Below are 23,116 nucleotides of genomic sequence, written 5' to 3' on the forward strand. Positions count from 1 at the left end.
TTCACATATATGAAAAGTAAATATCTTCATGTTACATCTCTGTCTAAATGTGCAATGTATAGTCATTTGTAATAAATAGTAGTAGTAAATAGTAAATACAACAGGACTGTCAATATAGCATAGAAATACAATTACACCAGTGTGAATTAATCAGTCTGATGGCCCGGTGGAAGAAGCTGTCCCGGAGCCTGTTGGTCCTGGCTTTAATGCTGTAGTACCATTTCCCAGTTGGTAGCAGCTGGAACAGTTTGTCGTTGGGGTGACTCGGGTCCTCAATGATCCTTTGGGCCCTTTTTCTGCACCTGTCTCTGAAAATGTCCTGAACAGCGGGAAGTTCACATCTGCAGATGTGCTGGGCTGTCCGCACCACTCTCTGCAGAGTCCTGTGATTGAGGGATGTACAGTTCCCATACCAAGCAGTGATGCATCCAGTCACGATGCCCTCATCATGCCCCTGTAGAAAGTCTTTAGGATCTGGGGATTCATTCCAAACTTCTTCAACAGTCTGAGGTGAAAGAGGCACTGTTGTGCTTTTTTCACCGCACAGCTAGTATGTACAGACCATGTGAGATCCACAATGATGTATATGCTGTGGAACTTAAAGCTATTCACCGTCTCAAACCCAGATCCATTGATGTCAATAGGGGTTAGCCTGTCTCCATTCCTCCTGTAGTCCTCAACTAGTTCCTTTGTTTTTGCGACATTGAAGGAGAGGTTGTTCTCTTGACACCATTGTGTCAGGGTGATGACTTCCTCTCTGTAGGCAGCTTCATTATTATTTGAGATTAGGCCAATCAATGTATTATCATCAGCAAATTTAATTAGCAGATTGGAGCTGTGGGTGGCAACACAGTCATGGGTATACCGAGAAAAAAGGAGGGGACTTAGGATACAGCCCTGAGAGGCTCCTGTGTTGAGTGTCAGAGGGGCAGAGGTGAGACAGCCTACTCTTACCACCTGCCGGCAATCTGACAGGGGATCCAACTGCACAAGGCAGGGAGAAGGCCAAAATCTCTGAGCTTCTTGTCAAGCCTGGAGGGAACTATGGTGTTGAACACTGAACTGTAGTCCAAGAACAGCATTCTCACATAAGCAATCATCTTCTCCAGATGTACAAGGACAGTGTGCAGAGCTGTGTCTATTGCATCATCTGTCGATCAGTTGTGTCGGGGGCAGCATGCTGCAGTTGTAGTCCTTGACCAGCCTCTCAAAGCATTTGCTTATTATTGAGGTGAGTGCAACAGGACATGAATCATTTGGACACGTTACCTTGGTCTTTTTAGGTATAGGGACAATAGTGAATGTTTTGAAACAGGAGGGCACTCTACACTGGGAGAGGGAGAGATTAAAAATGTCTGTAAACACATCTGCCAGTTGTGCCGTGCATTGTCTTAAAGAAAATTAAAATAATTGTCTTAAAAAAAATATCAGCAGTTAGAAATAGGAAATAAAATCAGGGAACATTAAAAATATTCAAGAGGTCAGTTGGCATCCATTAAAGAGAAACAGAATTAAACCTCTTGATCAATGATCTTTCATCAGTGTGGTGAAATCCCTAATGAAAGGGCATTGATCTAAAATGTTAACTCGCTCTATCTCACCCAAATCTCTAAAGTTGCTGCCTGATCCACTGAGAATTTCCAGAGTTTCCTGGTTTTATTTCATTATTTTCATGCCTTTAAGAGGAGCTGACCCAGACACTGGTTCTGCAGATAAGACTCCAAGTGAAGGTACAGTGGTTAATGGTAAAATGGCTGCAATACCATTGAGAGGGAATGTCAGCTGTTGGAGATTGGGGAGGGTATGAAAGTGGATAGTCAGTGACTAACATCCCAACATCCCAAGAAATAATACATGATTTGCAGCCTAAATGTGTTTCTTTAAGACACAAAAAAACCAAAGAAAAATAGTCCAAATATGGATTATAGGAGAAATTAAAGATAATATTAAAACTAAGAAAAAGTCGACTGTAGAAGTTCAAAATACAAAGTAAATTTATTACCAAAGTACATATATGTCACCATATACAACCCTGAGATTAATTATCTTGTGGGCATACTCAATAAATCCATAGATTAATAATCATAGCAGAATCAATGAAAGACAGCACAAATCAGGCGATCAACCAGTGTGCAAAAGTCAATAAACTGTGCAAATACAAAAAGAAAAAAAGAATTATAATAAATAAATAAGCAATAAATATCAACAACATGAGATGAAGAGTCCTTGAAAGTGAGTCCATAGGTTGTGCACATTTCAATGATGGAGCAAGTGAAGTTGAGTGAAGCTATCTCCTTTGGTCCAGGACAGTAATGGTTGAGGGGTAATAACTGGTCCTGAACCTGGTTGTGTAAGTTCTGAGACTCCTTTACCTTCTTTCTGATGACAGCAGCAAGAAGGGAGCATGCCCTGGGTGCTGGAGGGCCCTGATGATGGATACTGCTTTCCTGTGACAGCATTTCGTGTAGATTTGCTCAATGGTGGGAAGGGCTTTACCCATGTAGGACTGGGCCATATCTACTTCTTTCTGTAGGATTTTCTGTTCAAGGGCATTGATGTTCCTATATCGGGGGTGATGCGATTCAATTCAAGTCAAGTTTAATTGCATTCAACCGTACATGAATACTCATGAATACAGCCAAATGAGACAGGGTTACTCCAGGGTCAAGGTGCCAAATACAATACTCACTGTCATACACAGCACAAAGCACATATAACATAGTAAGATACAGCCACGTAATAAGAGTCCGAACGAGCCATTCATCGCCGCAGAAATCTGTAGACAACCACAATAGCGCTTGTCCTCTGCTGAGGTAACACAGGGAGGGGGGGAGCACAGACTCCAGCCTGGATGCCATGCCACACCTCGCACTAACTCCATCACCCCTCTTCTGGTGCTGTAAACAGGTGACACAGTGGCTTAAGACACAGTGCTCGCTATGCCTGAGGCTACGCAGATCCACCTCCATCTGCCCCTGCTCTCTTTCAATAAATCAGTGAATTGAACTTGTGGTATACCACATTAATAATGCCTGCAATCACAAGAAAAGCGACCAAGATGGTCACTCACTATTAGATTGTATGCCTTCTTCGACTCAGGCAACAGCTCCTTCATTTTCTCCACCATCGAGCAACTCACTGATGGGATAGACCTGCAGTGCTTTAAGTTCTTAGTGTATAGCAGTATCTTGGGTGATCACTAATAATATGCTTAAACAGTACAGCAGCACATTTTGTTGACCCTGTAGAAGCTGCTGTGACCGAGTGCGCCGCTACCTTACCAGAAGTCAATGCACACCCCACTATGCATCTATAGAAGCTTGTAAGTGTTTTAGATGTCATGCTGAATATTTGCAAACTTCTAAGGAAGTGGAGGCTCTGCCGTGCTTTCTTCATAATTGCTCTTATGTGCTGGGCCCAGGACAGATCCTCTGAAATAATAACACCGAGGAACTTAAAGTTGCTGACCATCTCCACCTCTGATCCTTGGATGAGGACTGACTCATGGACTTCTGGTTACCAAAAGGGCCTGAGGATTAGAGGTGTTTTAGAATTCAGAAAAGGACGACCAACAGATTGAATACGGAAGGGAAATAAAATCTGAGAGTAAATTACCAGGAAATTAAAAAAAAAAGATTGCAAAGGCTTCAAGAGGTATGTAAAAGGAAACCTCAAGCAGGGGAATTTCTGATAGAGTAAGGCATTGGCAGATGTTTTAAACAATATGTGATGACTGCCTTTATGAATAAGGTGCAATTAAACTCCCAGAAATACTGGGAAGCAAAGGAAGCAAGTCTTCCGAAAATCCAAATAACCACATCCACTGGTTTTCCCCTCAGCTATTTCACTAGACTTATCCACAGAATGATTTCCCTGTCATAAATCTGTGACACCTTTGCTCAGTTGCTCCCAATTCCAGCACCTACAGTCTATTGCATCTCTGATGAAATGGCTGCATGCATTCTAGAATTGCTATTTAAGTGGAAGGCAGGAAGGTTTGGATGACATCTTAGATTGGATCCTAGGATAAGCCTTAAGAGATCTTCCCAACACCTGCACTGATTCCTTCTGATGACATTACACAACAGCTTCAGGTTGGCTTTGAGACTGCAGGAGCTTTGAATAAAGGCTTCCCACAAGATTGTAACCTAAAGGTACAAATGTTGAGGGATCATGATATTGGATTAGCAAGCAGAGGTTGAGGGTTTATATCATACAGAACAATTATGCCAGTAACCTTATTGAAAATATATGAATGAGCCACTTATCATGCACCTGAAAAAGTGTTTTGAAATTCTTTTGCCAAATTCCTATCTCGTTTTCTATGCACATGGCTGTGCTTCAGAAAGCACCTGGAGTTATTCTTTTCGAAGCACACTTAGGGCTGATTTATCTTAGTCTTGTATACTAAATTGAAATAGAGTACATCAGAAGAAGGGTTGGCATCAAACTAATTCACCAGTGCCAAGAGTACAAGTCACCTTGAATGAATGTGTGAATGGGGAGCTGAAAGGAATCTTCCATTAGTATTACAAATGATGCAGTTTCTCATTATTAGCCAACACATTCAGCCCAATATTTTAGTAACATGGCACAGCGAAAAGAAAAAAAAATGAACACAAGTATTCACTAATTAGCAGCTGACAAGGATGGTACATGGAGCTTAAAAAATAGAGGGCTATGGGTAACCTTAGTTCATTTCTAAAGTAGGTACATGTCCGGCACAGCATTTCGGGCTGAAGGGCCTGTACTGTACTGTAGATTTTCCATGTTTCTACGTTACTATGTTTAATAAATTATTCTTCTATGATGAAGTAAAACGCAAAGTGCAAATGATCTTTTTTATCAACCTTATATGGATTAGAGGTATCTTCCTCAACCGCATTCAAGTTTAACCATTTAGAAAAAAACTATGTTGAAGTAATCATATTTTCTTGATATATGCTACCTCAGGCAAGATGTTTATTACAAGGTGACCATCTCCTTCAGATGAGGAGACCATTTTGACTAATTTGCAATTAACACTGAGTTGAACTCTGATAGCATGCAAGGTCATCAACCTGACATGCCAACTCAACTTCCTCCTGACTTGCATAGCATCCCTAATATCCTCAAACAGAATGGGCAGTGAATTCTGAAACAAACTGGAAATGCCAATTGTCTGAAATTGTTCAATTCAGTGCTGGGTCTCAAGAGCTTCAATGTGTTTAGATAGAATGTGAGATGTTGTTTCTCAAGCTTACATTTGGCTTTATTGGAAGAAATCAATGACACAGAGGCCAGAATAGGAGTGGGTTGGAGAACTAAAGTGACAGGGATTTGGAAATTCTGTGTTACCCTTGCAGACTGTACACAGATACTGTATGTAATTATGTTGTATTATCCTGTAACCTATGTTTAGATTCTCCACTGTTGACACTACAACATTGTGAGCATTGAATGCAATGCACTTATCTAGAAGAAATGCAAGTGGACCTCTTTTACTGTCCATTGAAAGCAAGGATAGGACTTCCCTTGCTTCACATTCCATCCGTTTACCTCTACATTCAATGGATCACATTCCTAATTCCCGCCATTTTCAATAAGATGCTGCAAACACACACATATTTCCCTCCCCTTTCAGGAACCATTCCCTCCACAACCACCTGATTCACTCTTCCACTTCATCAAAACTCACTACCCTCATGAGGAGTTGCAAAATCTGCCCTTTTATGCTTTCCCTTCCCACTATCTGGGGATCCAAACAATCATCCCAAGTTCAAAAGTTCAAAGTACATTTATTATCAGAGTATGTATACATTATACAAGCTTGAGATTCACCTCCTAACAGGCAACCACAAAACAAAGAAACCAAAAAGAATTTGTAAACAAATAACTGTCAAACACCCCTTTGTGCAGAGGAAAGAGAGGAAAACAAATCACGCAAACAATAACCACAAACAAATAGCATCTGAACGGAAATCCACAGAGTCCGAGACTCATAGTCCAGCATGGAGCCAAGTGAACATCACAGAGCAGTCAGCTGGGCAGGCCCGTCCCTCGTCTCGGGCCCCGACACTCTGACCTTTTCAATCTCAACCGGCATCCAAATCGTCGTCCAAATATCGGGTTCAGTCACCTCAGTGCGCTCCGGGGCCTGGACCCCGCTGCCTTGTTTCAGTCTGTACCCAAACTTTCTGATTTGGCCTGGCACATAAACCAATCAAACCCTGTGTCTTTCTCGCTCTTGGCAATGGGCCTGTTGCCTCGCCTCAGTTCTGCCACATCGAATTATCTCCAAGTCCAAAGGGAAGTAACAGGCTATTGCTTGGGATGATCATTTACCAGAAAAAAGAGTGATTAACAAAGTATTTAGTTGTTTTCCTCATTTCATCTGCCACCAGCCAGAATGCGCTGAGATTCACCGGTGTCATCTTAAACAGCAATAAACTTCTTCCAATTTGGTGGATATGTTTTCAGATGCCAATGCCCAAGGTTCTGAAAATCCCTCCCTCAACTTCTCTGCCTCTCTCCTTCTATTGTCTTCTTTAATTTACTCCTTAAAATCAATCTCTTCAATTAAGTTTCTGGTCATTTGCCCTAATATCCTTTATGGCATGGAGTCAGATTTGGACTGATAATGCCTCTGATGTGCCACAGTGCACTCCCTAAACATATATCACCCACAGCACATGAAACAAAACAAGATTCAAAAGTGCATGCAGAGTGCGCAGCACAGGTGAACAATAAACAGCTTGCTGTCCTAGTGATGTTAATACATTAGCTTTTTAAGTGGAAACTGCTGATGTTAATTTTGTTCTTGGAAATACAAGGAACTGCAGATATTGGAATACTGAAAAGACAAACTCCTGGTAGAACAACAACCTGGTTCACTCTTAAACTTCAACACTCACTCCACTCCTCATGAGGAGATGCAATATCTGCCCTTTTATGTTTTCTCTTCCCGTCATCCAAGGATCCAAACAATCGTTCAATGTATAGTAGCAACAAGTCGGTACTTCGTTCTCTAGATTCTCTAGATTATTATCTGAGCCACAGGCAAATTGGCATAGGGTCAAGAGAATTAGAGTTAAATGCGTGGCTCAAGGATTGGTGTGGGAGAAATGGGTTTGAATTCATGGGAAATTGGCACCAGTATGGGGGAAGAAGGGAGCTGTTCCAATGGGATGGGCTCCACCTGAACTGTGATGGGACCTGGATACTAGCAAACCACATAACTAGGGCTGTGGATAGGGCTTTAAACTTAATAGTATGGGGTAGGTTCAACAGATTGGAGAAGTATGTATAAAATAAAAAAGGGAAGTGTGGATAAAGACAAAGTAAAAGCGAAAGATAAAAAAGAGAAAAGTGAGTGGTGTGAAGAAAAGTCAAGTGCAAAAGAGTAAAGATTACAAGATTTTAAAAGCACTATGAGTGTAAGTGCACTTTATTTGAATGCCTGTAGTATTCAAAACAAGGTCAGTGAACTTGTGGCACAAATCAGTACAAAGCGGTATGATTTAGAGACCATTACAGAGACGTGATTGCAGAGTGGACAAGATTGGGAATTAAAGATTCAAAGATATCAGGTAATATGGAAGGATAGGCAGGAAGGTGAGAGAGGTGGGGAAGCGCTCTTAATTAAAAATGAGGTCAGGGCAATAGTGAGAGATGATATAAGATCTACGGAGCAGAATGTTGAATCCATCGGGATAGAGATTAGGTCTCGTAAAGGGAAAAGAAAAAATAAAATCACTGGTGGGAGTTGTCTTTTGGCCACCGAATAATAGCATTACAGTGGCACAGGCAATAAACAGAAATACCTGAGGAATGTAAGAATGGAACAGCAGTTATTATGGATTTTAACTTTGGCACAGATTGGGTGAATCAAGTTGGTTGAGGCAGTCTTGAGGAGGACTTCATAGAATGCATCCGTGATGGCTTTCTTGACAAGTATGTTACTGAACCTACAAGGGAACATGCTATCTTAGATCTGGTCCTGTGCAATGAGACAGGTAAAATTAGTGATCTTGTAGTTAAAGATCCTCTTGGAAAGAGTGATCACAGTATGATTGAGTTTCTCATACAAATGGAGGTGCAACAGTTCAATCTAAAACCACAGAATTATGCCTAAAGAATTATTACTGAATTATTATTTTGAGTCGGTCTTCGTGGTGGGTGACATATCTAACATGCCAAAGAGAGATGTTATGGATGTGAAGGGAGGTGAGGACCTCGATACAATAGCTATCACTTAAGAAGTAGGGCTGAGCAAACTTATGGGCCTGAAGATCAGTCCCCTGGTCCTGATGGCATGTATCCCAGGGTACTGAAAGAAATGGCAGAAGTTATAGTAGAGGCTTTGGTGATGACTTACCAAAATTCGCTGGACTCTGATCAAGTCCTGGCGGACTGGAAGACGGTGAATGTCATGCCACTGTTCAAAAAAGGATGTAGGTAAAAGACAGGTAACTATTGGCCAGTTGGTTTGACGTCTGTTGTTGGGAAAATGCTTGAAACTATCATTAAAGAAGAAATAGTGAGGGATCTGGAAAGAAATGGATCCATCAGGCAGACAGAGCATGGATTCAGCAAAGGCAGGTCTTGTTTGACAGACTTCCTGGAGTTCTCTGAAGAACAGATGGGCATTATTCACTTGGATTTCCAGAAGGCATTCGATAAGTCAAGTCAAGTCACTTTTTATTGTCGTTTCGACCATAACTGCTGATACAGTACACAGTAAAAATGAGACAACATTTTTCAGGACCATAGTGCTACATGAAACAATACAAAAACTACACTGAACTACGTAAAAACAACACAAAATCTACACTAGATTACAGGCCTACCCATGACTGCATAAAGTGCACAAAACAGTGCAGGCATTACAATAAATAATAAACAAGACAATAGGCACAGTAGAGGGCAGTAGGTTGGTGTCAGACCAGGCTCTGGGTATTGAAGAGTCTGATGGTTTGGGGGAAGAAACTGTTACATAGTCTGGTCGCAAGAGCCCGAATGCGTCGGTGCCTTTTGCCAGATGGCAGGAGGGAGAAGAGTTTGTATGAGGGGTGCATGGGATCCTTCATAATGCTGTTTGCTTTACGGATGCAGCATGTGGTGTAAATGTCTGTAATGGTGAGAAGAGAGACCCGATGATCTTCTCAGCTGACCTCACTATCTGCTGCAGGGTCTTGCAATCCAAGATGGTGCAATTTCCGAACCAGGCGGTGATGCAGCTGCTCAGGATGCTCTCAATACAACCTCTGTAGAATGTGGTGAGGATGGGGGGGGGGGGAGATGGGAGATGGCCTTTTCTCAGCCTTCGCAGAAAGTAGAGGCGCTGCTGGGCTTTCTTTGCAATGGAGCTGGTGTTGAGGGACCAGGTGAACACCAAGAAATTTGGTGCTGTTAACGATCTCTACGGAGGAGTCATCGATGTTCAGTGGAGAGTGGTCGTTCCGTATCCTCCTGATGTTAACAACCATCTCTTTTGTTTTGTTCACATTCAGAGACAGGTTGTTGGCTCTGCACCAGTCCATTAGCTGCTGCACCTCCTCTCTGTATGCTGACTTATCATTCTTGCTGATGAGAACCACCACAGTCGTGTCATCGGCGAACTTGATGATGTGGTTCGAGCTGTGTGTTGCAGCACAGTCGTGGATCAGCAGCGTGAACAGAAGTGGACTGAGCACACAGCCCTGGGGGGCCCCCGTGCTCAGTGTGATGGTATTGGAGATGCTGCTTCCAATCCGGACTGACTGAGGTCTCCCAGTCAGGAAGTCTAGGATCCAGTTGCAAAGGGAGGTGTTCAGGCCCAGTAGGCTCAGCTTTCCAATCAGTTTCTGAGGAATGATAGTGTTGAATGCCGAACTGAAGACTATGAACAGCATTTGAACGTACGTGTCTTTTTTGTCCAGGTGGGTTAGGGCCAGGTGGAGGGTGATGGCAATGGTGTCTGTTGAATGGTTGGGACAGTACACGAACTGCAGGGGGTCCAGTGAGGGGAGCTACAGGGTCTTGATGTACCTCATGTCGAGCCTGTCGAAACACTTCATGATGATGGATGTGAGTGCAACGGGACGGTAGTCGTTGAGGCAGGACACCGAAGACTTCTCCAGCACGGGGACGATGGTGGTGGCCTTGAAGCATGTAGGAACAATGGCGCTGCTCAGGGAGATGTTCAAGATGTCAGTGCGAATCTCTGCTAGCTGGTCTGCACATCCTCTAAGCGCTCTGACAGGAATATTGTCTGGTCCGCATAAAAGACTTATCCATAAGATAAGGATGCATAGAGTTAGGGGTGATGTATTAGCATTGATAGAGGACTGGTTAACTATTAGAAAGCAGAGTGTTGGGATACATGGGTGTTACTCTGGTTGGCAATCTGTTGTGAGTGGAGTGCCGCAGGGGTCGGTGCTGGGCTCACAATTGTTCACGATATATATTAACAATCTGGAAGGGGGGGCCAAGTGTAGTGTATCTACGTTGCGCTGACGATACTAAATTGAGTGGAAAAGCAAATTGCGCAGAAGACACGGAGAAGATAGGTTAAATGAGTGGGCAAGGGGCTGGCAGACGGAGTACAACGTTGGTAAATGCGAGGTCATCCACTTTGGAAGGAAAAATAAAAGAGCAGATTATCATTTAAGTGGTAAAAAAATTGCAGCATGCTGCTGTGCAGGGGGACTTGGGAGGCAAATAGAACGTTGGCCTTCATTGCTAGAAGGATTGAATTGAAGAGTAGGGAGGTTATGCTGCAACTATACAGGGTACTGGTGAGGCTGTACCTAGAGTACAGCGTGCACTTCTCGTTTCCTTACTTGAGGAAGGATATATTGGCTTGGGAGGCGATGTAGAGGAGGTTCACCAAGTTGATTCCAGAGATGAGGGGGTTTAGACTATGAGGAGAGATTGAGTCACCTGGGACAGTACTCACTGGAATTCAGAAGAATGAGAGGAGATCTTATAGAAAGTGATAGATAAGATAGGAGCAGGAAAGTTGTTTCCACTGGTAGGTGAGATGAGAACTAGGGGACATAGCCTCAAGATTCAGGGGAGTAGATTTAGGATGGAGATTCTCTGCCCAATGAAGCAGTGGAGGCTAACTCAGTAAATATATTTAAGACAAGGTTGGATAGATTTTTGCATAGTAAGGGAATTAAGGGTTATTGGGAATAGGCAGTTCGGTGGAGAGGAGTCCATGGTCAGATCAGCCATGGTCTTATTGAATGGTGGAGCAGGCTCGAAAGGCCAGATGGCCTACTCCTGCTCCAATTTCTTATGTTCTTATGTGATACAGAGGCTAGTGAAGATAGGAGGAACCGGATGAGAGGGGGTACAAAGGACAGATGAAGGGCATAGAAAAGGTGAAGCAAGGGAGAAGAAATGCAATTAGATAGGTGCGTGGATGTTGGACAGATGGAACTAGATGGAGGAGCGTGATGAGGTAATGAGGAGGGGAGGTAATGGAAAAGGTGAACAAAAAGCACCCACCAGTCACACCCAGGATCTCTGTCCTTTTGTTGTTGAAATTCTTTACATCTGTAAAGTTTTATATTGAACAGAAACAAGCAAAATGACACATGTTGGTGTTTGTAGATCAAACAGACCTCTTTCTGTCACCCTTTATGCAAACCTATTAGTATACCATTCAGCTCTTTTCATCCTGATCTGTTTATTCATTATCTTCTCTTCCATCAGTTTAATTTGCTATTTCCATAGTCACATGTTTTACATATTGCATGAAAATAGTTTTTTCTGAATTCCATACTGGACTTACTGGTTATGTGATATTTATTTTCCTTGATTACAGTCCCCTCCAGAAGTAGAAATATTTCCTCAATGTCTATCTCAATATACCCTCTCATTATTTAAAGACTTCATGAGGTTAACACTCAGTTTCTCTTAAGGTACAATGTTTTAGTTCTACTATAGTAATTATGCATCTTTCATTTAACTTTCTCCATTGCTTTATATTACTTAAATAACAAAAGATCAGAAGTACCTTCATGATTCTAAGCATGCTCTAGCCAGGGTTTAACATGATATCTCTGTTTCTCAATTTTAACCCTTTACAAATGAACGGTTCACTTTTTAAAAGTTGCCCCCCTAACTTGCAGAACTACAGTGGTAACCCATTATCTGCACTGTGATTGTTTTTTCAACTTCCTTGCCTCTTAATACAGTAGTCTCTTTAAATTCGTGCATATTATTTTTGTTATATATTACCACATACAAGTTCGGCAAGATGGAAACTTTGTGAAATCACCATTTCTTTTAAATTTTGAAGAACAGATTATTTCTTACACTCATTGATTGTAATGGTTCACAAATAACCACATTACAGATGGAATTGCTTTGTCATCAGGACTGCAGTCTTGTCAATGCCTAGGCTGTTTTTGGCAAAAGTCACAAAATTTATATGACTGTGCTTATAATTGAGGCTCTGTAATGGGCAGTTATAAATTTAAAGTCCAATCATTTAATATTAGCTGCACAATCCATTATTTGTCCCTGTAACCAAGTAGCAATAGGGCTACAAAGTCATCGAGGGATCAACCATTAATTACAAAGCAGATGAAGGCTACTCGACTCGCACATTAAAACCAACTATAATCTAAACGAACAAGGGAAAAACTAGTTTCCATACTCAATTATAATCGAAAATAATAATCAGTTCAACTCAGTTTATCTTTGACCTGATGTCGAAATGTTGCAAAACCCTTCAGAACTTCTGTTAAATTAGGTATGGTAGCTTGTATGTATTTGTCACAATTGCAGTATGTGTGATGTGTGATCCTCCATACTCTTCCGAATGATGTGCTTGAAATCAATAAAAAAACTTTATAAACTTCTGTTACCTTGTCATTAAAAACTCGTATTTTCTCTTCAAAGTAATGTGCAAATGTTGCCTCAATTTTCGAGGAGTTAGTATTCTAAATGAGATTTCAACAGCAATCGTTCCATTATGACAATTTTAATATCGCCAAATAAAGACGTTATTAAAGCGATTTCCTGGGGGAAATGGTCATAAACACTCCGAAGATCACTTTCGCATACCGACATCAACCCAGTAATCCAGGGCAGAATGCTTTCTGACAGAGAGAAGCTCCTCTTTCACCCAGAAGCCTGGCGCGTCCCCCTCACCACCGTCCCTATCGTCCGCCGTCTGGATGAGAGACGCCTGCCTATTGGGCGCCTGCGAGAAAAAGTTTTTTATGGAGGGTTGCGATTGGTTGTAGGGGTGATGCCGGAGCCTCGTTCCTAAGCTACTCGCCTGGTGGCTGACTCAACTCTCGAGAGGGGAGGGGGGATGGGGGGAAGCGAGAGACGGAGATGGCAGCGGGCCGACGTGAGGGCGACTGTGTGGGGCGTGTGTGAAATCTGTCGGCGGAAGGAGGCGAGGAAGGCCGCGGAGCTGGAGAAATCGAGAGCAAGCGCGCGGACAAGGCGAGGCGGGGAAGGACAGGACGGGAACGGCGCCTGAGATCATCGCAGGCAGAAGGAGAGCGACTGCTGAGTGGAGATTCTCCGCTGGCCTCCGGGCCTGAGTGGCGGCTCGGTATTGGCGCAGTGAGGGAGGCAGAGGGAAGCGGCGCCGGCGGGCGCTTCAAACAAGTGATCCAATAGATATTACTCCACGGACTGGCACCGACAGAGGGAGGAGGCAGGGAGCTGTGAAAAAATAACCGTAACCCCAGTAGCAACAACAGCAAAGGCCCAGGATCCCCGAACTGCCTTCCTCAGGATGAACTCGGTCCGGGCAGCCAGCAGGCGACCGAGGCGAATATCGAGGCCGCGCCCCGTGCAGGAGAGAAACAACGCAGCGGGTAAGAGAACGGGCGCCGGGAGAGGGGGTGTGCGAGAGGGACTAGATCCTAAGTGAGCGCTCTGGAACAACCTTCCGCCGGCTGCCCCTGCGCCTACAGGTTATAGACGGACTGGAGAGACCGAGGCTGTCCTCCCACAGTTTAGGCCGCGCTTTGTTTGTGCCTTGGCACAATCCTGTGGTGGCAGCATGTTTGAACACCCCTCATCACCTTCCCTCTGGTGTGTAAATTTCACATAAAATGGAGCCCGTTGGAGAGACACCTTTTTCAAGGAGAATGCAACGTTGGTATTTAAGATGCCCATTAACTATTTAAAATATATATACTGCTAAAATCACGCATGAAATCACACTTCCCGTATATTATAGGTTTACTTTGTCTGCACTCTTTTCTGCCGTCCCCCTTTCTCTTTAAATGGTGTCTGAATGTTTGCTGCGTAGTTGCCTGAAAGTGATCGTATCCTCATGTCGAGTCCACGGGATCATTCTATCTACCCTGTGCCACTCAAAGTCTGTCTGTATTTGAAGAGGCTTTCTTTAATCTGATCTTGTTTTTTATTGCTCCAAAGCAAGTGGCTTGAAGTTTTGTTTTATATATACAAAGTTTTGCATTTTGACAGGCTTTATTTGCAGACCAAAAACAAGAATTGTGGTGTTTCGATATTAACCCTAGGGCTATTATATGCGTGTTATTTTTCATAGATGTGCTTGTGTTTAGAGAAAAATCACTTTGATGTGTTTGTTAGCATTCACAACTATCAAAAAAGGTTGTTATTTTGTTGTAGTTAATATGGTAAGGATTATTTTGTCAGATCTAGGAATATGCTTGTGTCATACTGTGGGAGGAATGTAGGCACCTTAACTAGGTTTGTCCATTGAGTAACTGCTGTAATGGCCACTAAAGGCTGTTCATATGGTGTTACTCATCAGATCTCAAAATGGTGTCAGATTAGAAGTTGCAACATGTATGCATAATATTAATTATACCAAATGATGTCACTTCATCTATGTGCAAAATGCTAAAATATGCAAATTGGTTAAATATTTAATTAAGCAGATTCTGTTTTAATTTTTACATACAATTTGTCTGATTTAATATTTGAAAAGATCAGTATGAGCAGTATATCTGCATTTTAGAATGTGCAAATGTCATGCTTTTTTGTTAAAATATTTTTTCAAACATAAGTAACGGACTTGATTTTGTTATCAAAATCCAACTATTATTGGAAAACTGTTATTTTGTTTACCACACAAGCGATTTAAGTTGGGCAGACATTGTTGAGGGTTTGCATTCCTCCGCTGTCGAGCAATTAATACGTGTACAGATGGTATATTAATGAATTATGTAAAGGCACTGTGACAACGAAAGCTTGTTTATATTAACAGCTAACTGTGTGAGATTTACCTGGTCTGTCGGAGGTAAAAGATGGTAATGATGCTGAATGCTGCATATGGCTCAGGAGATTTAGTCAGTGAGCTGTACTGAGATTTCAGCAGCACAAATTGTCCTGGGCTTGCTGTGAGTTATTTGACCTCAACTGGAGCTGAAATGGAATTTGCGTAATTTTTTGGGGGAATTTTTACTGACATTTCTTCTTCACTAAATAACGATTGCACTGCAGAACTCAGTGATAAGTTTGGACTTGGCTGTAATGCTTTCTCTGGATGAGTAGCCTACTGACTTTGAATAAAGATTCTTGTTGGATAATTAGCTAGTTGGAAGTACCAATAGTGGACAGTATCTCAGCAAGGTGGGGGAAAATTAGAAGGTGATAACCTTGGAGGGAATTTCACAAGCATCCTTAATATCATTAACACTTTCCCACACTTATTTCTGCTGGTGTAGTTAATTGACAGATTGTTCCATTAATAATATTGTAATATGGCATGTTCAAATTAAGTATTTAACATACAGTGGAACGCATACAGACATTTGAAGTTTATAAAGGTAGTCTTCATTAATAGCTGACAAATTTGAAGCAACATCTGACAAATTTATTAAAGTGTACATCATATTTGCTTTTGGAAGAAGCCTTGACAGAAAAGAGAGTGGAACCAGCGGAGGTGTTTCCAGAAGGCCTTTGAGAAGGTGCCTACCAAAAGGTTAAGTCACAAAAGGTCATGGTGTTGGAGGTAGTACATTAGCATGAATAGGAAATTGGTGACTGGGGATTGATCATTTTCATTGTAGCATTGTGACTGGTATGGTCCAGCTGATATCCATGGTAGGACCAACTATTAACGACATATATTCAGTGACCACTTTTAGTTACAGGAGTGGAACCTGGTGCTGTCTTCTGCTGTAGTCCATGCACTTCAAGGTTTGACATGTGCGTTCAGAATGCTCTTCAGCACGCCTAGTTAATGGAGTTACTGTTGTAACACGTAGTTATTTGAATCAGTCTGGCCAATCTCCTTTGGGTTCTCTCATTAATGAGGCCTACAGAACTGCCATCCATTGGATGTTTTTTTTTCGTTTTTCACCCCATTCTCTGTAAACTATAGTAACTGTGCGTGAAAAACCCAGGAGATCAGCAGTTTCTGAGTTATGAAATCACCCCGTTTGGCACCAGCAATTGTTCCATGGTCAAAGTCACTTAGATCACATTTCTTCCCCATTCTCATGTTTGGTCTGAACAACTTGTCTATCTCTACATTATGCATTAAGTTACTGCTGTAGGATTTGCTGATTAGATATTTACATTAATGAGCAGGTGTAGCAAAGAGGCCACTAAGTGTTTCATGACTGATTTGGAAGGAAGCAAATCAATAATGGCCAGATTAATGAATGACACAAAGGTGCAGAAGCAAGTTGTGAGGCGGATACAAGTTTGCAGAGAGATATTGGTAGCTGATGTGAGCAGGCATATACTTAGCAAAGTGCATGTGAGATGGGAAAATGTAAAGTTCATTTTAGATGAAAGAATAGTAACATTTGAATGGAGAAAAATTGCCGAAGAGTGCAATGCCGAGATTTGGGGATCCCAACTTAAATCGCTTGTGTGGTAAACAAAATAACAGCAGGCAAGGAGAATGGAATATTGGTACTTATCTCAGTCATTTTGGAGTATAAATTAGGGAAGCCTTATGGTTCTAAAGACACAAGCTAAACTACATCTAGACTGCTGTGAACAATTTTGGTGTGCTTTTATTTGAGGAAAGCTACACCATTGGAAGTGGTTCAAAGTGCCAAGTAAATTTACTGTCAATGTAGATATATGCCACCATATCCTACTTTGAGGTTAACTTTCTTGCAGGGATTTACAGGGAAAAAAAATTCAACATAGTTGATCAGAATTAGGTTTAATATCACTAGCGTATATCATGAAATTTGTAGGTTTGCAGCAGCAGTACACTGCAATACATAGTGAAAGCTATAAATGACAATAAGCATATAAAAAAGAAAATTAAGTGGAGCTAAAGTAGAGGAAAAAGTACTGAGGTGGTATTCATGGGTTCATTGTCTGTTCAGAGTTCTGATGGCGTACGGGAAGAAGTTATTCCTGAAATGTTGAGTTTGTGCTCAGGCTCCTGTACCTTGATGGTAGCAGTAAGAAGAGGGCATGTCCTGGGTGATGGGGATCCTTAATGATGGATCCCGCCTTTTGAAGGTGTCCTGGATGATGGAGAGGCTAGTGCCCATTATTTAGCTGGCACAGTTTACAGCTTTTACGTATCTTGTGCAGAGGCCCCTTCATACCAGATGGTGATGCAACCATTTAGAATGCTCTCCACGGTACATCTGTAGAAATTTGTGGATGTCTTTGGTGAGATACCAATTCTCAAATTCCTATTGAGCTGTACCCGATGTTGTGTCTTCTTTGTAATTGCATCAATATGTTAAGAAAAACTATAATTGACAAAGACTGGCAAACAACCAATCTGTAAAAGACGACAAATTATCCACACTGGTTCAGGAGCCTATGTTTCAGGGAAGGTTCACTATAATGATCCTGAGTATGGAAGGGTTGTTTATGAGGAAAGATTAATTTGGATTCTTCCTTCATTGGTGTTTAGAAGAATGAACACTTGTTGAAGCAATGCTTCCTGTCATGGAATTCGTGCTTGGTCTCAGAATAAGTTGGTAACCACTTAAGACTGAGATGCAGTAGAATTTTTTCGTTCAGAGGGTTGAGTGTTTTTGGAACATCTTGCAAATAAGTTGTAAACTCCTATCAAATCTGAGATAGAATTTTAATCAGTCAGGGAAACAAAAGGAGGAAAGTCAGATCAGTCATAATCCTATTGAATAGCAGAGGATTAGAGGCTGAATGGCCTACTCTTTCTTCTCTAATACATGCCTATTAGTGTTTGGTCTATCTGGTCTTGGATTGAAACAAAAGGAGTAAATTTTGTAATAGCTGAAAAATAAGATGGAGCCCAGGTTGCAAGATATTTTTCCTGTTTCCAGATTTGATAACGTTTATTCTATTTGTTCTTTATTCTAAAATTTGATATGAAAGTTTAGTGTAATGTGATTAATAATCTTTTACCTTAAGTATAAGATTACAAGGCTCTGACTGTAATGTGGTGATTTTTATGCTGTTGGGATTTCTCCCACCTGTCTTTTGGCTTCTACTGGGTCCTCTGGCAGCCCTTGCTTTGACTGCACCAGGGGTCCAAGACCCACTGTCCACAAGAAAACAGCATCCAGCCTCAAAGACTCCCATTCTTCAGGCTATGCTCTCTTCTCACTACTACCATTGGGCATGAGGTACTGAAGACTTAGGTTTCACCTTACTAGGTTCAGGAACTGTTGTCAGGCTCTTGAAACTGCGTGGATAACTTCACTCACCACATCTCAGATTTTACAATATTATTTTTTATTTACACATTTTGTTTTTTGCATGTTGGTTGTTTGTCAGTCTTTTTTATGTGTAGTTAGTATGATTGCATTTCTTTATTTTCCTGAATTTGTCTGTAAGAAAATGAATCTCAAGGTAGTAAATGGTATTGTATACGAATTTTGATAATTAATGTTACTTTGAGCTTTGAAGAATGAGTGATGGGCTGTAATATAAGGTTTTCACTTTAGTGGGAACAATAAAAGTATATTTTTAAATGTGGTGTAGCCACTAAGTGTTGGTATTCATAAGAGATTTGGGTGTTCTTGTGTGTGCATCATAATGTTAGCAAGAAGATAGGATAGCAAAGGGCAACTTTGTCTTTATTGTGAAGGGATTGGAATATAGCAGGAGTCTTGTGCAGTTGTATATGGCATAGACCAAGTTCAGAACATATCTGGAGTGTTGTATAGAAAGTTAACTTTGCCTTAAAAACCTGCAGGCCTTGGAAACAGTGCAACAAAAGTTTACTAGTTTAATTCCAAGAGAGCTATCCCATTGCAAAAGCCAAGGGAGAAATTGCTGGGGCCTTGGCAGAGTTAGTTGTACCATTACTAGAAGTAAATGGAAGAGTTGTGGGGAGGAGTTGGTTAATATGCCTTTAATCAAGAAGGACTACAAATCCAAACCAGGGAATTACAGGCCAGTGAACCTAACATCTTGGTGGAAATGTTGCAGGAAGAGATTCTAAGAGATATCTCCCTGCATTTGGAACAGCAAGAACTGATTGGAGATTTTCAGCATGGCTTTGCGCAGGAGAAATCGTGTACCATGAATTCCATCTGAGTTCTTTGAAGAAGTAATAAAGGGCAGGATGATAGTTATTGTCTGTGTGGGCTTTAAGATTCTGCATGGTAGGCTGGTCTGGAAGATTAGATTATGTGGATTCAGAGTGAGCTAGACAGTTGGATACAAAATTAGCTTGGTGGTGGTGGAGGCTGGTTTCCCGATTGGAGACACGTGGCTTGTGGTATGTTGCTGGGTCCACTGTTGTCTGTCATCTGCACTAATGATTTGGATGAGAATATGCATTCAATGTCTACTTTTAGTTACACTTGTGAAGTTCATTATTGCAAATATCTAATCAGCATCTCAATGAATAAAAACATGCAGACATGCTCAAGTGGTTCAATTGTTTTTCAGACCAAACATTAGAATGGGGAAGAAATGTGATCAAAATGACTGGGACTGTGGAATGACTGATGGTGCCAGATAGGGTGGTTTGAGTAGTTCAGAAACTGCTGATTTACTGGGATTTTCATGCACAACGGTCTCTAAAGTTTACAGAGAGTGGTGCAAAAAAAGAAAAAAAAAAATCCGGTGAGTGGCAGGTCTGTTGGCGAAAATGCCTTCTTAATGAGAGAGGTCAGAGGAGAATTGATTGATTGGTTCAAGCTGACCGGAAGGTGACAGTAACTTAAATAACTACGTGTTACAATAGGAGTATGCAGAAGAGCATCTCTGAATGTACCTTGAAGTGGATGGGCTACACCAGCTGAAGACCACACTAGGTACCACTCCTGTACCCCATAAAGTGGCTACTGAGTGTAGTTAGCAATGGTTAACAAGTTTGTGGATGACATCTAAGTTGATGGTTCAGTGAACAGTGAAGAGGGTATCCTAAGATTACAACAGGATTTGGATCCACTAGGAAATTGGGAAATTTAGATCCAAGGCAGCTGGAATTTAACTTGGACAAGTGTGAAGTGTTGTAATTGGAACATTTAAACCAGGGCAGGCCTTGCAGGTTAAATGCCAGGGCCATGGGGAATGTTGTACAACATGGAGACCTAGGAAGACAGGCGTACAGTGGCATGCAAGAGTTTGGGCACCCCGGTCAAAATTTCTGTTACTGTGAATAGCTAAGTGAGTAAAAGATGAACTGATTTCCAAAAGGCATTAAGTTAAAGGTAACACATTTCTTTAATACTTAAGCAAGAAAACTTTTTTTATTTCCATCTTTTACAGTTTCAAAACAACAAAAAAAGGGCCTGAAGCAAAAGTTTGGGCACCCTGCATGGCAGTACTTAGTAGCACCCCCTTTGGCAAGTATCACAGCTTGTAAACGCTTTTTGTAACCAGCTAAGAGCCTTTCAGTTCTTGTTTGGGGGATTTTCGCTCATTCTTCCTTGCAAAAGGCTTCTAGTTCTGTGAGATTCTTGGGCCGTTTTGCAGGAACTGCTCTTTTGAGGTCTATGCACAGATTCTCGATGATGTTTAGGTCAGGGGACTGTGAGGGCCATGGCAAAACCTTCAGCTTGCGCCTCTTGAGGTAGTCCATTGTGGATTTTGAGGTGTGTTTAGGTTCATTATCCTGTTGTAGAAGCCATCCTCTTTTCATCTTCAGCTTTTTTTTTTACAGACGGTGTGATGTTTGCTTCCAGAATTTGCTGGTATTTAATTGAATTCATTCTTCCTCTACCAGTGAAATGTGCCCCGTGCCACTGACTGCAACACAAGCCCAAAGCATGATGGATCCACCCCATGCTTAACAGTTGGAGAGGTGTTCTTTTCATGAAATTCTGCACCCTTTTCTCTCCAAACATATCTTTGCTCATTGCGGCCAAAATGTTCTATTCAAAAGGTTCAAAGAAACATTTAAACAAGCCTGATGCATTTTGGAAACAAGTCCTCTGGACTGATGAAGTTAAAATAGAACTTTTTTGTTATTTTGAAGCTGTAAAAGATGGAAATAAAAGTTTTCTTTCTTAAAATATTAAAGAAGTGTGTCATCTTTAACTTCATGCCTTTTGGAAATCAGTTCATCTTTTACTCGCTTAGCTATTCACAGTAACAGAAATTTTGACCGGGGTGCCCAAACTTTTGCATGCCACTGTATAATTCACTGAAAGTGGCAATGCAGGTAGACAGGCTGGTGGAGAAGGCATTTAGCACACTTGCTAGGTTAAAGAACTGAGTGCAGGAGCTGTGATGCTGTTACAATTGTACAAGACATTGGTGGGACTGTATTTGGAGTATTATGTGCAGGTTTGGTTTCCTAGCTGTGAGAGGTTATGAAGCACAAAAGGTTTCAGAAAAAATCCCTAAGGATGTAGCAGTAGTTGGAGGGCTTGAGTTATTGTAAGGAGAAACTGATAGCTTTGACTTTTTTCTTCAGAGCTTGGCAGGTTTACTGGTGACCTCATGGATGTATATAAAATCACCAAAGGCATAGAAAAGGTGAATAGCCCTTTTCCTAGGTATGGAAGTGTAAAACTGGGATACATAGATGTAGGAGGGTGGGTATTTGCTGATTTATCTCATGGGCTGAGGATGAATAAATGCTAATTGTGAGGAGTACAAGGGTTAGAATGTGTTTGTGATTAACGAGAGAGATGGCATTTAGAGAGGATAGCTTTGAATGTGAATAGACCAATTCTAATGGAAGGAGATATTTAACAACAATTAAGTGAATTAAGAAGAGGAGCTGAGTTACTGGTTGAAGCCACCAGGAATGAGGATTTCCTTGGTGTTGAGATAGAGAGTAGAGTGGAGAGATTGAGTAATAAACATGGATTTGGGGTATAGTTGTAATGATTTCAAGAGAGAAGTGTTGGAGTAAAGTATGGGCATGAAAAAGACAAGTAAGAAATTGGCATCCAAATTTGTGGGATGAAGTTGATGTTCTGTATTGTTTCCTTGTTGACATCTGTGAAAGTGGAGTAAATTCAGTTGACTTTTATGGATGCAGGGAGGCAAATACAAGAATATATTAATATATTTGGAATATATTAATATACAGAGACACAAGAAGTCTGCAGATGCTGGAAATCAGAAGAGTCTTGGCCCAAAACGCCAATTGTCTCTTCATTTCCATAGATGCTGCCTGTCCTGCTGAGTTCCTCCAGCATTATGTGTGTGTTAATACACATGGAGGTGGCTTGAAGCTGTTTGATATCCTTGCAACGAAGTCCAGTCTACCCGAAATAGGAAAGTGTTTGTCTTGCTGGTAATGGGAAGTAGATTAAAACATCTGATTGGATGTCCTTGATTTCAAAAGCAATGTTGTCCGAGAGCTCTCCACATTTGATAAAAGGAGAGATCTAAAGTAGATTCCAGTGGGAAAGTAATAATATCTTTGCATAATGCTGATGTTGAAGGAACAGAGGTTGTAATAGAAGAGACTGAGGCCTATTGACATTTAATCTCTGCCTATCAAAGCAGGTAATTGAAAATCCAATTTCATGCGTGGTCTGGTCAAGTATATACACAAAGAGTATTGGAAGATGTGGCAAATTGGGAGAAATACCGAGAGTGATTTGAAGGTTTGGTTACCAGAAGATGCAGATTAGATGCAACTGAAAATTAACTGAAGTGGCAAGAATTCTTTGGATACGGAGATGAAGTAGAGTCAAAAGTGATTTTCAAAAATCTATTAGGTATTTACTTTAAAGAGAATTGGTAGTACAAGGAAGAGAGCAAAGTGCTAAGACTAATTGCACGGTTCCTTGAAGAGGAATAC

General features: G+C 41.3%; 1 protein-coding gene across 1 annotated transcript in view; it reads left to right on the forward strand.

Moving 5' to 3' along the window:
- Nucleotides 1–13,303: 13,303 nt before the first annotated feature.
- LOC134350439 (F-box only protein 11) overlaps nt 13,304–23,116 on the forward strand; it is a 146,415-nt gene continuing 136,602 nt past the window's right edge. The window contains exon 1 of the mRNA XM_063055635.1: nt 13,304–13,811. Coding sequence (XP_062911705.1) covers nt 13,730–13,811 — 82 coding nt within the window. The 5' untranslated portion in view covers nt 13,304–13,729. The remainder of the gene's footprint in view (nt 13,812–23,116) is intronic.

The sequence above is a fragment of the Mobula hypostoma genome, chromosome 8, assembly GCF_963921235.1.
Source record: "Mobula hypostoma chromosome 8, sMobHyp1.1, whole genome shotgun sequence".
Lineage (NCBI taxonomy): Eukaryota > Metazoa > Chordata > Chondrichthyes > Myliobatiformes > Myliobatidae > Mobula > Mobula hypostoma.